General features: G+C 42.8%; 1 protein-coding gene across 2 annotated transcripts in view; it reads left to right on the forward strand.

Moving 5' to 3' along the window:
• Positions 1-15,350, forward strand: part of USP49 (ubiquitin specific peptidase 49) — a 34,427-nt gene that overhangs the window by 10,588 nt on the left and 8,489 nt on the right. Inside the window, exons 2-7 of one of the 2 annotated variants that reach the window (XM_086765543.1) lie at positions 7,135-7,279; positions 8,212-9,619; positions 11,411-11,615; positions 13,483-13,591; positions 14,239-14,444; positions 15,105-15,301. In XM_086765543.1, coding sequence (XP_086621669.1) covers positions 8,240-9,619; positions 11,411-11,615; positions 13,483-13,591; positions 14,239-14,444; positions 15,105-15,295 — 2,091 coding nt within the window. In that variant the 5' untranslated portion in view covers positions 7,135-7,279; positions 8,212-8,239 and the 3' untranslated portion in view covers positions 15,296-15,301. Of the gene's footprint in view, positions 1-7,134; positions 7,280-8,211; positions 9,620-11,410; positions 11,616-13,482; positions 13,592-14,238; positions 14,445-15,104; positions 15,302-15,350 lie in introns of those variants that run through there. The other variant, XM_086765544.1, reaches the window with a different exon arrangement.

Here is a 15,350-nt window from a genome sequence, read left to right on the forward strand (position 1 = left end):
AAGCCTATGAGAAGAAAGAGGAGGGGTGACTTTATGTGTTGCAATAAATGAAGAAGTGTTAACTTCCAGAAAGCCATGAGCTAAGAAATATATAACATTTTAATAATACTTTTTACATCCGAGGCCATTATATAGTAACTTTCCACATTTTCAGGGAGGTGTAGGACATGTATCTTGTTTGTTTGTTCTACAGTGACCCTAAAGAATAAATAATATTGGTTGTATTACACATTGAAAATCTATTCTTGAAGCTAAGTTCAAAAGGTGAAAATGGAAAATACAGGTAACTGGGGGCATTACCTGATATTTTAGTCACTTATTTTCATTCATCTCTTGCCCCTCACAAGAAACAGTGTGAGTTGGGTTTAATAAAAATATTCATATTTCATCTTTAAAATTGTTTAAATTTAAAAAACTTTTGAGTTTAAACGTGTACAACGGGGGAATTTGAATCACAGTGTAAATAACAGAACGGCTAGTTTTTAAGGAGGGCTGTGTTCAAATGCTTTGTGAATTGAAGAAATTCACCTTCTCTTTGCCTTTCCGTGATTATTTTCAAACCATAAACTGCCGGATCGGTTCCTAATGAGGGCTGAACTGTCTCTAGTTTAAGAGGATCTTCATCGGGAAGGCATGTGGATAGAAGACACATGCACATTTGCAACTGTTTGCTGGCAGGATGAATTACTGCTCTTTGAGGACACAGGCAGCGTGAAGTCTTTTGTTTTAGCCATAAATTTATTCTAACTAAACAAAAGGATTTTGGTGTTTTTTCCTAACTTAGATTTCTTGGAGTTTGCCAGCGAGCCTCTCTGGTGAAGAGAGCGTGTATCTGCAGAAAGGTTGTTTCAGGTAGTAGAGCTACACCAGTTCGCCAAGCGCAGTAAGTGTAACAGCAAAAAAAAAAGGCAGGATAAATGATTTTTATCTGTTCCAGGCACTGACTAGCCTGGAGTGGGGACTGGGGAACACTTTACTTTCTCTTCAGTCTTGTTCAGTATGGATGAGTCAGCAGCACATTTCAGTTTACACGTGGCCTTAGATTCGAATATCCCAGTCGTACTTAAGACAGTCTCGGAGACATTAAAACGTTTTATTCTAAAGTACTCAAAATTCCCAGAGTTTTAGGAAAAAGAGAATTTTTCTCATCCTTGCTCCATTCCCTGAGCACTGAATTCAGCTTTAGCAATTTGTCTGATGGAAGTGGTAGCTGGCTTGTTAACAGGTAGTACCTGTAAATGTTTTATATATATATTTCTGAATCTATATCTCTATGTATCTGCTACCTGTGGCTGCCTGGGGTTTGACAGGGTTTGTGTCCGGTGCGTTGTGGTAGTGGGATCGTAACATCTCTGATTTGGAAGGCTGGAGACACTTACATCTGATGTAAAACATGAAGGAAATGCTTATCTTCGCTCAGTTATCCCCCTAAATCTGGCTGAACTGAACTGCACAGGGAGGATGACCAGATTTTGCAGGTGGGTTGCTGTCAGGGTCAAACTGGAGCCTTTGTACGTAGTGCTGGGGAGCAGGAAATGTTTGAAGCTGGTTCTGCTCAATACATCATGGTGTCTGTGCTCTTTGTTGTACTCTGAAATCAGATGTGGACCAATGTCTGCCAATTTTACCTTCCTGAGATGATTCAGAGAACAAAGTCCTGCAGAAGTCGTGTTTACTCCCACCGAGGATGCCTGTGCAGGAAATAGGATTTTTGTAAACCTCGTGCTTTTGAGTGCTTTGAGGGTTTTGATTTTGGGTTGTTTTTTGGGGTTTTGGTGGTTTGTTTTGGTTTTGGGGTTTTTTTTTTTTGTTTGTTCGTTTGTTTTTGCAATGACTGAATATTTCTTTGAAAACTGACTCCTGAGATTCTGAATTTGAGCCTAGAGCAAATTTCTACCGTACAATGTGAGCTCCCAGAAACAGTTTAACACCTACATAGTTATCATTAACGTAAAGGAGTTAATAAAACAGAACTCGCTATGGAAATTGGCAGGAAAGTCACATTTTCATCAGGCTCCCTTGTGACTATCGCTTAGGAGTTGAACAGCGCGGTGGGGTGTGGGGGGTCCTCCAGCGCCTGCACCGAACGACTGGAACCGGCTGAAGTCCTTTGAGCTTGTCCTGGCCACCAGCCACCTTCCAGGCACACAGGGGTGGCACGTTTCCGAATTTGGTGAGCTTTTGGTTCAGGGGGAGGATTTCTGTGTTTCAGGGCTCGGGCTGGGTGAGGAGGTTGATGCTTCGGCAGCGGGCTGGCCAGGAGGGAGGTGGGATCAGTCACCCCTCTGCTGTCACTGCTCAAGTCTCCTGTCTGTTTGTCTGTCTGTCTTTTAAATTGTGGTTTATTCATGTGTTCACAGTAGCTATTTAATACATCGCTTTGCTTGCCTGTTCAAAGAAATGCTGAATCCTGAATCAGCTGTAACTCGTCCTTGTGTGTTTTCCTTTTTTTTTTTTTCTTCTTCCCCTCTCCTCCGTCAGCTGTGTTAATTTGCCTGTAACTAACTTGATAGTATGTCATCCTGGATAGAGAGAATCCAGCAATTGTAGGATATAAAGCTGACAGTTTTCAAGAAAATATGCTTTCAGAATAATTGAAAAAATCTCTAGGGCTATTGTTACTCTTTGGAGATGCAATTTAAAAGTCTAAAACCAGCAGGGTTCGAACTAGAGGAGTCAAGGGAGAAACCCATTCGTGCCTGGGCAAGCCAATGGCTCCTTGGAGAAGGAGAATCAAAAAGAGCTGTTGCACGTTTCCCCGGGTGTTTTCCTTGCTCCAATTACCGAGTGAGTAGTCCTGGCCCATGCAGTGACTTTGTAAGGACAGAGGATGCCGGCTCGGGTGATGTGGTGGTGACATTTGTTGGTTTGTGCAGCAATTCCTTTTCTCTGATGGAATATCAATTACAGGAGTTTTTCTGTTTGAAAAAGTGTCACGGCTAGCAGCTTTGAGGAGCAAGTGCGGGATTTTGCCGTGAACGCAGACGCGGATGGCTCGTGCTAGCAGAGGAACAGGAATGTCTTGAGCAGGAAATTTTCTTCCCCATCTTCCGTGCAGCTCAGATTACATGTTTTCATTAGGCATTATGTTGAATAATTGGTTCCTCACAAATGGGTAGGTTAAAATAATCACGAGTAAAGCCTGTGAGTAGTTGTGTGCGATTTTAAAATATATATTATCTCTGATATTTCCTTATTTGCGTTTTTGAGTATTTGCAGCAGGCTAGAGCACTAGCTAGCACTCTAGAGTTGCACATTAAAAAGTGTTTATTAGGGGGGAGAGTGGAAGGTGCTTCATTTTTTGCATCTGAGATTTTTAAACCTATTTGATCAAACGCAGTGTGTTTGTGTAGGATGTGTAGTTTTGACAGAAACCAAGAGTACCTAAGGATATTTTTTTCCTACAGAGTTTTAAAACAAAATGAGGAGGGGAAAAAAAAGGCAAATGTGCTTTCTGTAGTGTGGTACCATTTCCCCAGGGAGTGGTGAAATGCTGCTGCGTTTCACTTCTGCTGCTCCCAGGAGAGGGATGAAGGAACGAAGGAATCGTTCGGTCCGAGCTTCCCACCTGTCCTTAAAGATGATTTCCAGACTGCAGCTCGAGGAGTTTGTGTTAGTCCTGAAGACTCCTATTTGTTCTGGAATCCACTCTTGGACAAATGAAAGATGCATCTAGCACCTTTCCTGATCCCTAAACTTTTCTTTTTGCTCTGTGCGCATTTATTTAGAGAAGAAAGTAGCTCGTGTTAACAGATCTGTACAGATGTCTTTAATCAGTCTCCAAATGTGTGACAATGGTACAAAGAAACATAATAAAGTCACGTGGTTTATTTTAACACTCTTTCAGGGTCAAGAGCCAAATTGTTTCTGCTGCATTTGGTTCTTGAAGCTGTTAGAGGATTTTGCCGTAAGTTTTTCCAGGATTATGAGCCGTGCAAGAAAAGACAGTAGGGTTTGACGCAGTATTTAAATACTATAAGGTGAGAGTTTTTCAAGTTGTCTCTAGAACATTACTGGTAGTCCAAGAAGAACTGGCTGAACTCGTGTCCTTATTTTCCTTTTCTTGCTTATTATTTTATTTCATTTTTAACTCCTCTTTGGTTGTATTGCAATGCAGCTCCACGCTTCTTCTGGTACCTCTTCTCCATACAGAGCAATTAAGTTGTTCCTTCTCTCTTTTCCTTCCCCCACCCCTTATCTGGAAAATAAAAGATCGATGTAGATGAGAAAGGATGAGTTTATAGATATTTCTTAAAATGAGGTCTACCTTGATGGAAAAAAAAAATAAATTGTAAAACTAAGAAATAAACCTGATATATTATAATAGCAAAAAGAAAAGCTCTGTTTGTTTGTTTGTTTCCAAAATCTTAAAATGTAAGGTGTTAATTCTGCATCATTAAACTCTCCTGTTGCTCATGGCTTGTCACATCAACCACATAAATTTGTGTTCAGTTGTTGTAATATCTCAAACCGCTCCAGCCCTGTAATCTTCGCAAGGTTTGTTTTTCCCCTTGCGCAACTGTTTACCAGTTCTGACTCATCTTTGTGTTTTCCTTTAATCACAGCTTTGTAATTTCTCCTCTCGGTGTGTTCTTTTTATTCTTGCTAGTAGGCTGTGCCAAGCTATTTGTATACCTATGTAAAAGAGAGGAACAAGGTTTTTTGTTTTTTTAGAAGTGTGTGTGGCTTTCAGTGACTTATTTCCTAGCCTGTGCGTGGGGTGGCAAGGCTGAACCTGCAGATGCTCCTTTAGTACGTGTGTGGCACAATACGAGAGAGCCAACTGAAAAGTTTTTTGCCTGGAAGGGGTCAAAAACGTGAGTCAGTAACAGGCATCTTTAACCTGAAGGAGAAATCCTAAAGCGTGGTGCGTGGCCGAAGCCAGGTGCGGGGAAGCCAGCCCGCTGCGTGCTGTGGTGAGCGATGCAGATGCTCCGGCAGCCGACGCGAAAGCACCGCCGCCGAAAAGCAGGAGATGCTGTTTGAGGAAGTTGAAAAGAGGTGTCGTTTAAGCGGTTCGGGTTAAATCAACACCGTTTATTTCCAACTCGCAGCGCAGCAGAATGTGTATGGTATTAGGGCTTAGGTTTGCAGGGGAAGTGTCTATAGATACCTGAAGAGAAGCAGGTGGGGAGCATCCCATGCAGCATCAAAGATGCTTTTGTGCTGAGAATTACTGAATGCAGGTGTAACAAAGCTGCTTTGTTAACTGCCCAGCGTTGTTAAATTCTCTTTCCTTTTTCAAACAGGAAATCTTGCTGGCCTAGACAGGAAAAGCAAAAGCAGTTGACAAAAGGCTTGTAATTTATATACTGACAGCCCACTTCATTGTTAAACATGATTCTGTAACGCGCTGTATCTGCTGTGAGACTGATTTCCGTGCAGCCTGTTACCCAGCTGAAACTAGCAACGTATCAGCGTTGGTTCTTTTCTTCCTTGGAAATTGAGGATAAATTCAGTGCTTTTTGAAAATCCTGTGGGCTGAGACCTTGCAGAGCCGGTGAGCGACTGCGCTTGGCGGCTGTTTCGTCAGTGGCTAGAAAATCTTATTTGTAAGGCCAGTTTTTTGTTAGATGGTACAGATCTCGGCTGCGCTGGCGGGACTCAAGGGTTAAATTCCCAACACTGTCGCATATGGCAGTGAGCAGAATCACAGATGTTGATGATACAACATAATTAGTATTCTTTTATGTAAATGAAGGCTGTCAATGTTACCATAGTGTCTATACTCTTTCAAGCTGGAATCTATGCCTCTTGGTCTCACCAAGGCTAGACGGGATTATTCCATCATTTTCTATCCAGACCTGAGCAGAAAAATAAAGAAGAAAGCGGGGAGAAGAGGTCAGGGAGGAAGGTGGGAAGGATGTTTCCAACTTGGAAAGAGACCAAATCAGTCCTTTGTTTAGCGTAGGATTTCCAAAAGTGTCTTTCCAGGTCCTGGGATTTGTGAGCGGATGAACGCAGCCCGAAGGAGAGGTGTAGCAGGTTTTTAAACTGTTTTAAATAAACGGCTGAAATGGTTATTGAGGCACTGCAGAATCGCTCTGTGGAGATGAATTCTGAAGTGGCCACTTGTGCTTTAATCTAAAATCGAGAAGCGCTAAAGAACAGAAGAGCTTTGATTTTTCTTTAACACATTCCATCTTTAGCAGCAGTGCCACTGGAAAAAGATAGCAATTAAAGTGTATTTGCATAATTTGGGGACCACTACAAATCTGTGTGCTTAGCCTGGGCAGGTAGGTTTTGTGCATGCCAGTCGAGGGAACTGTTCAATCCCTGTCCTAAAGCTTTGGGAAAGCGTACTGTGGCCTTCGATATGTTAAACTTTGCCCCTCACAAAATGATTTTTTAACTAAATAGTCTGTATACCAGACCTGATGCTCTCTGTGACGTCTGTAACCGCGTTGTGCATATTATTGCTGTCCCCCCGTCACTATTTTGTATTGTATCCAAGTCCTGTAGTCGTAGGTGCAAAAGGAAGTTAATTTAGTCTTTCTTGGGTTATTACAACCGAGATGTTTTTACAATCTTTTCTGCCTTTGCCAAAATGCAGGTTTTTCCTGGTTTTCTTTCCTCTGTAGTTCATACTTTGTTGCCGTTCACATTTGACAGCTATTCATTATTTCATTTTCATTATTTGAAAAATCATCTAGAAATGAAATTTAACTCAGGACAGATTTTTTTTGTTTTTGTTTTTAAATTCTTCCCCATCTCCTCCTTCCTTCTTTCACCAAGTTATCAAAGCAGCCAAAATTGCAGTGATGGCAGGAGGTGCACGTTTTTTCTCAGTTATTTTTTACTCCATTTTTTTTTTTCCTCTGCCATATGTTGGGTCATCCACTACAAAAGACTTACGACGGAGAGGCTACATGTGATGAGCAGATTTATAGATTATCGGAAAATGAAAGCAGAAGAATGAAATTCCAGAGTGCTTCTTCCATGTGATGTTCCTTAACATCTAAGTATTTAGGTTCCTGGGTGCGTTCATGCTTTGACTTCCAGATAATTCTGTTCTCTGTAATAAATGTGTTTTCCACAGTAGCTCTTGCACTGAGGGGATTAATCGTGTTTAAAAGCAACCCTGCCGGCATTCTTAGTTTGTTTGTGTGCATCACAAGAATATTCTCTCTCTAGGGCTTTGAAGCTACGCTGCCTTACAACGAAGACTTAAGCAGTAATTAAATTCTCGAAGAACCGCCAAGACTCCTCTGGCTGAAATGGGGATGTTCCGGGCCCTGGCTGCTGCGTCGCGGAGGAAAGGATGTTTAAACATGACTCCGTGAGTAGGGCGTGCGAGCGGGTCTGGGCGCTGTTTCTGCACCGCGATCTGTTTCCGTTAGATCGGAGCGGTGGAGGGACTGTACGAAAGAAACTGCAGCGCTGGCACGCAGCGTTTCAGTTGCGCTCTTTGTACGCCTGAGGATCTTTTATAAAACACATGGGCGCAGGACACAGTGAAAGCTTTTTTTGCGCCTTGTAGCGTCCTTGCTTTGATTTCTTTTCGATTGCAATACAGTAATTTAGTAAATCAGTTGCTTTTTCTGTTTATGTGTGCACAAGCGAACATGTACGCGTGCAGATGTTCCTTTAGGTTTGCTGTAGCAAGGTGTGACACATTGCATTTTTTTTCCCTGCTAATTGTTTTTTTTTAAACATTAAAATGTTTGGGAGGCTGTGAGAAATCAGAGAATGTGAGGGTTGAATGTAAAGCCTGGAGACGTGCAAACGCTCTGGTTATGACAATTATCTGGTATTTTTGTGGTTTCTGTGAGAAGTTAGTAACCTCAGTCTAGTTGCTGATGACATGCATTCCAATTCCAAATTCATTTTGTATGTATCAATTTCAAGAGGGCAGCTAAAGATCAAATGTGTGTGTGGACTGAATTAATCTTTTTCTCCTTGGAATTGAGCCATTCAGGTTGAGTAAGGCGTGCTGGCAGCTGTCTTGGGCCATCCTTAGCAGGCAGATAGATGGTTTTATTCTGTAGACCTTGTCAATCCAGTATCTTTTGCTAGTACTAAAAACTGCTTTTAAAAAAACTGCATGCGGAAATAATGTAGTCAGTTGAGGGAAAACTGTGGTTGGGATTGACAAGATATGACATCTGTATTTTTATAGGTTTTTACAGCTGGTACGAAAGAGATAATTTTAAATATGTAGAGTGGCTCTAAGATGCTTACCTTTTTTTTTTTTTTTTTTGGCCTTCCAAGGTCAAAGCAGCGAAGACTTCTGTAAGACATGGATAGATGCAAACATGTTGGGCGGCTACGACTCGCCCAGGACCACTCCATCCTGAACCCCCAGAAGTGGCACTGCGTGGACTGCCAGACAACCGAATCTCTCTGGGCTTGTCTGAAGTGCTCCCACGTGGCCTGCGGGAGGTACATCGAGGAGCATGCACTTAAACACTTTGAAGAAACCAGGCATCCGTTGGCAATGGAAGTTAATGATCTGTATGTCTTTTGTTACCTTTGTGAAGATTATGTCTTGAACGATAACCCGGAGGGTGATTTGAAATTGCTGAGAAGTTCTCTGTCAGCAATTAAAAGTCAAAAACATGATCCGTCAACAAGAAGTGGCAGGACATTGCGATCGATGGCTTTGGGAGAGGACGTGTGCAGCCATCAAAGGAGCCCTCAGGGACAGTCTCAGATGCTTACAGCTCTCTGGCACAGGCGCCAGTCCTTGCTTGCGAAGGCGCTGCGGACCTGGTTTGATAAGAGCTCTAGAGGCCAGCTGAAATTAAAAGAAAAGAAACAAATGGAGGAGCTGGAGAAAAAGAAGGAGGCAGCTAGGCAGCGGCGGCAGGAGATGAAGAGACAACTCTTGGAGGAGCTGGCAAACACTCCTCCGAGGAAGAGCGCAAGGCTGTTGCACGTGCACAGAGAGAACTTGATTCCAAGGAAATTCAGGGAGGTGGCAACCGCTTCCCCTACCTCAAGGCAGATGCAGAGCAGCAGATTCAAACAGTTTTATTCCATCCGGCGTAAGCCTCTGATGACTCCCGGGGTAACGGGTCTAAGGAACCTGGGAAACACATGTTATATGAATTCTATTCTGCAAGTGCTAAGTCACCTCCAGAAATTTAGAGAATGTTTTTTGACACTTGATCTCTGTGAAACAGAAGAACTCTTAGCCAAAACTGTGAATGGGAAGTCTAGGATGCCTGGCAAATTGGCAAATGGGTCTGCTGCTAATGAGTCGGGGAAGACTGACAAAGTGGGATCATATGGCACGCAGAGCTTGCCAGCTGGCTTAAATGGTGGCTCCTCAATAAGCAGGAGTTTAGAACTGATACAGCCCAAGGAACCGAGTTCAAAGCACATCTCCCTCTGTCACGAATTGCACACCCTCTTCAGAGTGATGTGGTCTGGCAAGTGGGCGCTCGTGTCCCCCTTTGCCATGCTGCACTCTGTGTGGAGCCTGATCCCGGCGTTTCGAGGTTATGATCAGCAGGACGCTCAGGAATTTCTCTGCGAGTTGTTGGATAAAGTCCAGCAGGAGCTGGAGTCGGAAGGAACGAAGCGCAGGATTCTTATCCCTTTCTCCCAGAGGAAGCTCACCAAGCAGGTCCTAAAGGTGGTGAACACCATTTTCCACGGGCAGTTGCTTAGTCAGGTATGCTCCTGCTTTTGCACAGGCATCAATTTGAGCTGTTCACACCAGGGAGCAAAGCTTCTGTTTCTTGAGGAGCCACCAAATACGTAAGGGGAATTGCTTTGGAGTGTCTCCTGAGAAAGAAATCTGTTGGGTTGCTGTGCAGATTGTCAGCATTTTCAGTACTTGTCACGTGTATTGTAAATTCAGTTGACTTTTGCCACTCCAGAATGAAGTCAGCACAAGTACAGAAGTTCTGAGCCCTTCCGTTTATGTTTTTACAGTTTATTTTGTCTTTTCCTGGTTTTGTTTCTGTAGCTAGAAAGAATGTGATGGAGGACAAAGAAGGCTGTCATCTCATGCTATAAAGAATAAGCTGTCTGTGATAATTTTTTTTTTTTTTTTTTTGCAGGCATTTGAAAGTCATCTTCAGATACTGAGCATGCTTAACATAACGTTTCTGTAGGAGCATGAAAGTGCCTGTCATGGTGCTTGGTCTCTTATTCCTGTGCTGTTCCCTCATCTGAAACATATTATTCCCCATAAGGCAGACTGTGAGAGCCCAGTGCATTTTGAAAGTCCTCAACTACCTTTGCTTTCCAGGAGAAATGAAATGTGTGCATAACTTGACACTTGAGGGTTTGCGAGATCAGACCACGAGCAGCATTTATACGTGTGCACTCTCATTACTATTTATATCGTCCTTCCCAGTGCCAGTCTTGCTAAGCTTACAACTCATAACAATTTACATTCACGTTAAAGATTAAAAGGTGTCTTTTTTCAAGTGAAAGCTTTTGGCTTTTCAGGGGAAGGATGCTTGAAGTCGTGGTTCATTTGAATCATCTCTGCAGTGCAGGAACTTCGTGTGGACTCCTTAACTCAGAGCTCTTTGTTCAGTTGTCTCTTGGTGGTACGTGTCTTAGATTCAGTGGCAGGTCTCTGTTAACAGCACGAAGATGTTCGTAGATCAGTGTAATTTATCTGCTGCCATGATTCACTATAAATAACTTGCCCGGCTGTTTATTCTACTTGCGTAACTCTTGTGTACATGTACTGTATTGAATTTCAAACCCCTCTATGCACAAAAGACTTCCTTCCCTGTCTGCTAGCTGTGAATCCATCTCAAAGTTACTGGTGCCTTCAGTGGATGAAACTGGTGGGCTGCAAGGTTGGAAGCTGGTTTCTGCTGGATGATTCTCACAATAACACAGAGTCTGACCAGATCTGCTTTCTGGTTTTGTTACCTCTTCGTGTTCTTGCTTTCTGCCTCTGAGTTTAATTGAAAACTTTTCTGTTGTTCTTATTTATAATACTCTGGGGTGACGTAAGAAAACGTCATCTGAAATTTGTCCTTTCATGCTACAATCATGAATAGTTTTTATTTAGTTAGCAGATGAAACGTTAAAGGCATTATACACTTTGAAATACATGAGGAAAGTAGAGAAAACATGGAAGGAAGAGGGCATGATAAATGCAAACGTGTACTTTTTATAGTAAAAAACAGGTCCGAGGTGCTTGCTACCCAGCTGTGAGTTGGTATGATACCTGTAGTGGTGTTTGTCGTAGGAAGTGAATCCCACAAAGGTGAATATTGTCTCCATTTCTTTGAGAACTGAGAAAGTAGTTTGTCTGCCCAAGATAGACAGCTTTCAGACTGGAAATAAGCAGTGCTTCTCCTGACTCACAGATCGCCTTTACGTCCGTGAAACTGCACTGCCTTTTGGGCATAAACGGGCTGTTTCGATGTGACAGTGCCTGCCTGCAGGTGTACGTGTCCATAACTTCACTTGCGTACGCACGTTTCCTTCCCAGGTCACCTGCATAACGTGCAACTACAAATCCAACACCGTTGAGCCCTTTTGGGATCTTTCCCTGGAATTCCCCGAGCGCTATCACTCTATTGAGAAAGGCGTCGTCCCTGTTAACCAGACAGAGTGCATGCTGACAGAAATGTTGGCCAAGTTCACCGAGACCGAAGCTCTGGAAGGGAGGATATACGCGTGCGACCAGTGCAACAGTGAGTCCGGTCCTGCTGCTGCCTTTGCCTTTCCGCTGTCTGTTTCTTCCGAGTGAGAGGTTTCTGATGCGTTTTGTGTGTTTGGAAACTTATATCATGGCCTGTATGTATTTGAAAACCCTGTTCTTCCTCACTGCTCGTGCTGTTTTTTCCTCCTGTTGGTGCCTTTGGGCACCAGTTTGGATCCAATCCGTTATTTTTCTCTCGTCTCTGCCATTCAGCAGCGCAATTTCATACCACCCCGTTCAGAACTGTTCTCGCTGCTTGTGTTGGAGCAGAAGGCAACTTCAAGAGTTTTTGAGGGGAGAAGGGGTTGAATTTAGAGGCAAAAGAATCCCCTGTGGTTCGCTCATCTCTGCATGGCAGGAAAGCTTTTATAACAAGTCATCTATATGCTGCTTGGTTTTGATTGAATCCTTTAACCAGAAAACAAAAATGCAGAGTTCTCAAGGTCTGCTGCCAGGTTAGAGTTTCCAACTCCCTGTAGCATTTTGTCAAGAAGCAATGAGCTGACATTATTCTGAGAGTCTCAGGTTAATGTGTTGCCCGTTACATGAATGCACGTGTTTTGCTGCGCTCAGCTAGAAGATGACTTCTGCTTTGCTGTAGTAGGTGTGAGCGTAAGGTCATTATATGCCTGAAAATAATTTTTAGCCTTGTGTATGATCATGCAGCTCAGCACTCTGATAAGCTGGATTTGAAATCTTTTTTTCATGCAGGTATTTATGGAAAACGTTCATCCCTGTGGGAGGAAGATGCCAATAATTTGACTTGCGTTGCAGCTATGCAGCTGAAGTAGCAGATATTTGTAGAAATCTGTTCTCTATCAACTTGCAAATCTGTTACCAAACATTTTCACAAAACATTAGGAAATAACCATTGACTAGATGTTCTTGAAAAAAAAAGCCAATATAACTTGAACAGATTCTGATTCACAAGTAATTTTCACAAAGAGTCAATACAGATGAGGACTGGTTCATCTAAACTCTGTTTTCTTTGATTCTTTGTGAAAGCCTGAGTTGAACAGTTACTTCAGAGTTAAATGGCTGAGGAAACATTAACCAGCTGAAAAAAGCCAGGGGAAGGCAACCATCCTGTGTCTAGGTGCCAAAAATTATTGGGGGCACTGCTTGTCAGACGTGACGGAGGAGGGGCAACCCATCTGTTCTAAACTGGTGCAGAAATCTAATTAACAGGTACATTTCTTATTGGAAGCTCTGAAAGCCACCTGTCTTCCTCCTGGTACGGTCGTATGTTCAGTGTCCTGGAAAGACTAATCACTGGGAAGAGGAACCTTTTTTCCTATTCTCCAGTTTCACTTCAGCAGTTATTTTACGTTCTTGGGTAGGTAGTGGAACCTTGCTGAAAGCACTTTCTGCTGGCTTGTATTAATATTCTTGAGCTAGTGAGGCTTGCTACTATAAGCTTTGTTGTGGTGCTGTAATAAGGAGTATTTTAACAGAATACAGTGTCAAATAATATTATTTGTGTGCTAGTAGTTCATCTCTGGAAACTGCTACAGCCTTGGAGGTCTTTGGCCCTAGCTGTGTCTTAATATTTCTCAGAGCAAAATGTCAGCGTCAGCAGCTTGAAGCTGGTAACTGTGTGTGTGGTTATGAGCATCACAGAAGTGAAAAAGTTGAAGTATTTTTCAACATGAGCGTTTTGATCCTGGAGAAGTTCCTGCTCTGTGAATGAATGAATAAGAAATACTTGCTTGCGTGTCCATCCTGAGTGCATGTGAGCTGGACTGCTGCTACTGGAAGAAAAAGTTCAGAATGTGCTCTTTTCCCCTCCTGAAAATTAATTACAGCCTAACAATCTTGGCCTTGATTTTTTTTTTTTAATTATTTTTTTTTCCTGGTAGGCAAAAGGCGAAAGTCTTCTCCTAAACCTCTTGTTCTGAGTGAGGCTAAAAAGCAGTTAATGATCTACAGACTACCTCAGGTCCTCCGGCTGCACCTTAAACGATTCAGGTGAGTGGGGCACACTACGTGGTGCCAGGCAAAGGACTTGCCTCTGTCTTTTTGGAGAGAGGCGATTAGTGTGGGCCTGTAACTTCTCTCACTTCCTGCTAAGTGCATGTGTATAAACTTTTTACCCAAACCAGATATCTGATACCCTCTCAGAGTACTACTCACATTACAACCCGTAGCCCCTTTGTAGCGTGTTTTCTACTATACACACAATGTCATGGTTTGTAAATATTAATATTAATTTCCTTGACTTATACTGAACGTTATTTGTCTGAGTTTGCAGACAACTTGAAACAGTGGCTGTCAGACGGATGAACTGACCGGTTGAGTGGCAGATTTGTTGAAAGCCTGTGATGGTTAAATGCCAATATTATGTAGTTACCTGTTGAATAAAACATGGCAGACAAAGTTCAAAATGTTATGAAAAGCTTCTAAACTGGCTAGCACAGGCAGTTGAGGTGTGTGGTTTTTATAGTTACAGAACTGAGTATTTTAAATGCTGTTTGACTGCCACAGCAGGTGTTGGCTTGCTTTGTGTGGCCTGTTGCCACTACTTCTCTGTGCATCTTCCCGCATCTTCCCGCAGCCCTGTACCGCTGTCGAGAAGCCGGATCCCGAGTCTTTGATTCGTGCCCTTGTGTTTGCAGGTGGTCTGAACGTAATCACCGTGAGAAGATTGGGGTCCATGTCCTCTTTGACCAGGTATTAAACATGGAACCTTACTGCTGCAGGGACTCTCTCTCCTCTCTTGACAAAGAGACCTTTGTCTATGACCTCTCCGCTGTGGTGATGCATCACGGGAAAGGGTTTGGCTCAGGACACTACACAGCATATTGCTACAACACAGAGGGAGGTGCGTGTGCCTTATTACGGGGGAAACAAATTCAAGAAAGTCGCGTTTTATTCCATAGACCTAGTGCGTTGTAAAGCTTTATGATCCAAGTTGTTTGGAATCGAGTTTCCTGACACTCGGTAGTTTGTTTGCTGTTAACAGCATGAATGCTTCGTTTTCTCATGCGCTGTAACTCCGTGGAGCTGCTCCAGCTGGGTGTCTTTTCTCAGGATCCTTGGGATGATGAGATAAACAGAAAGTGTTTTGAAACTGGCCAGGAACTATTCATGAATAACATCCACAGGGTTTTTGTGAATTTCCAGCAGTCTCTTTCTGCAGCTGAATTAGTATTGACTCTGCCTTCTGACTTGTGGAGAGAGAGGTACAAATTGGCTGTCTCCGGGGGATTTTTCCCTTCCTAATTGAGACTTTGGGCTATAATATACAATTGATTAAATTACGATTTGGTATTTCTAAACTCTTGTTAACAGCACAGAAGTGAACAAAATGTTTTCCAGATTAGAAACTCCTTTCCAAAGCATCTGTAGAGGAAGAGCTGGAGATGCCTTTTCTCCTACACAGCCCTTTCTCTGTGGATGTTTCCTCCGAACAGTTCCAAAATGCAATCAGGAGGAGTGACGCCTCCCTCACTAATGTCCTCTTTCTCACTTTGATTCCTAGGTTTTTGGGTCCACTGCAACGACTCCAAGTTGAATGTATGTAGCGTGGAGGAGGTGTGCAAAACCCAGGCCTACATTCTTTTTTACACTCAAAGAACAGTGCAGGACAAAGCAAGAATCTCAGAAAAACAACTTCAAGCTCAGGTGCCATCCGAAAATAGTGATAAGGACAGAGGACTGCCATTCCCATGATTCTCTGTAACTCAGTCAACAGTTTTTTGGGGGTTGTTTTTTGGTTTTTTTTTGT

Source organism: Chlamydotis macqueenii, chromosome 23 (assembly GCF_036417535.1).
Source record: "Chlamydotis macqueenii isolate bChlMac1 chromosome 23, bChlMac1.mat, whole genome shotgun sequence".
NCBI lineage: Eukaryota > Metazoa > Chordata > Aves > Otidiformes > Otididae > Chlamydotis > Chlamydotis macqueenii.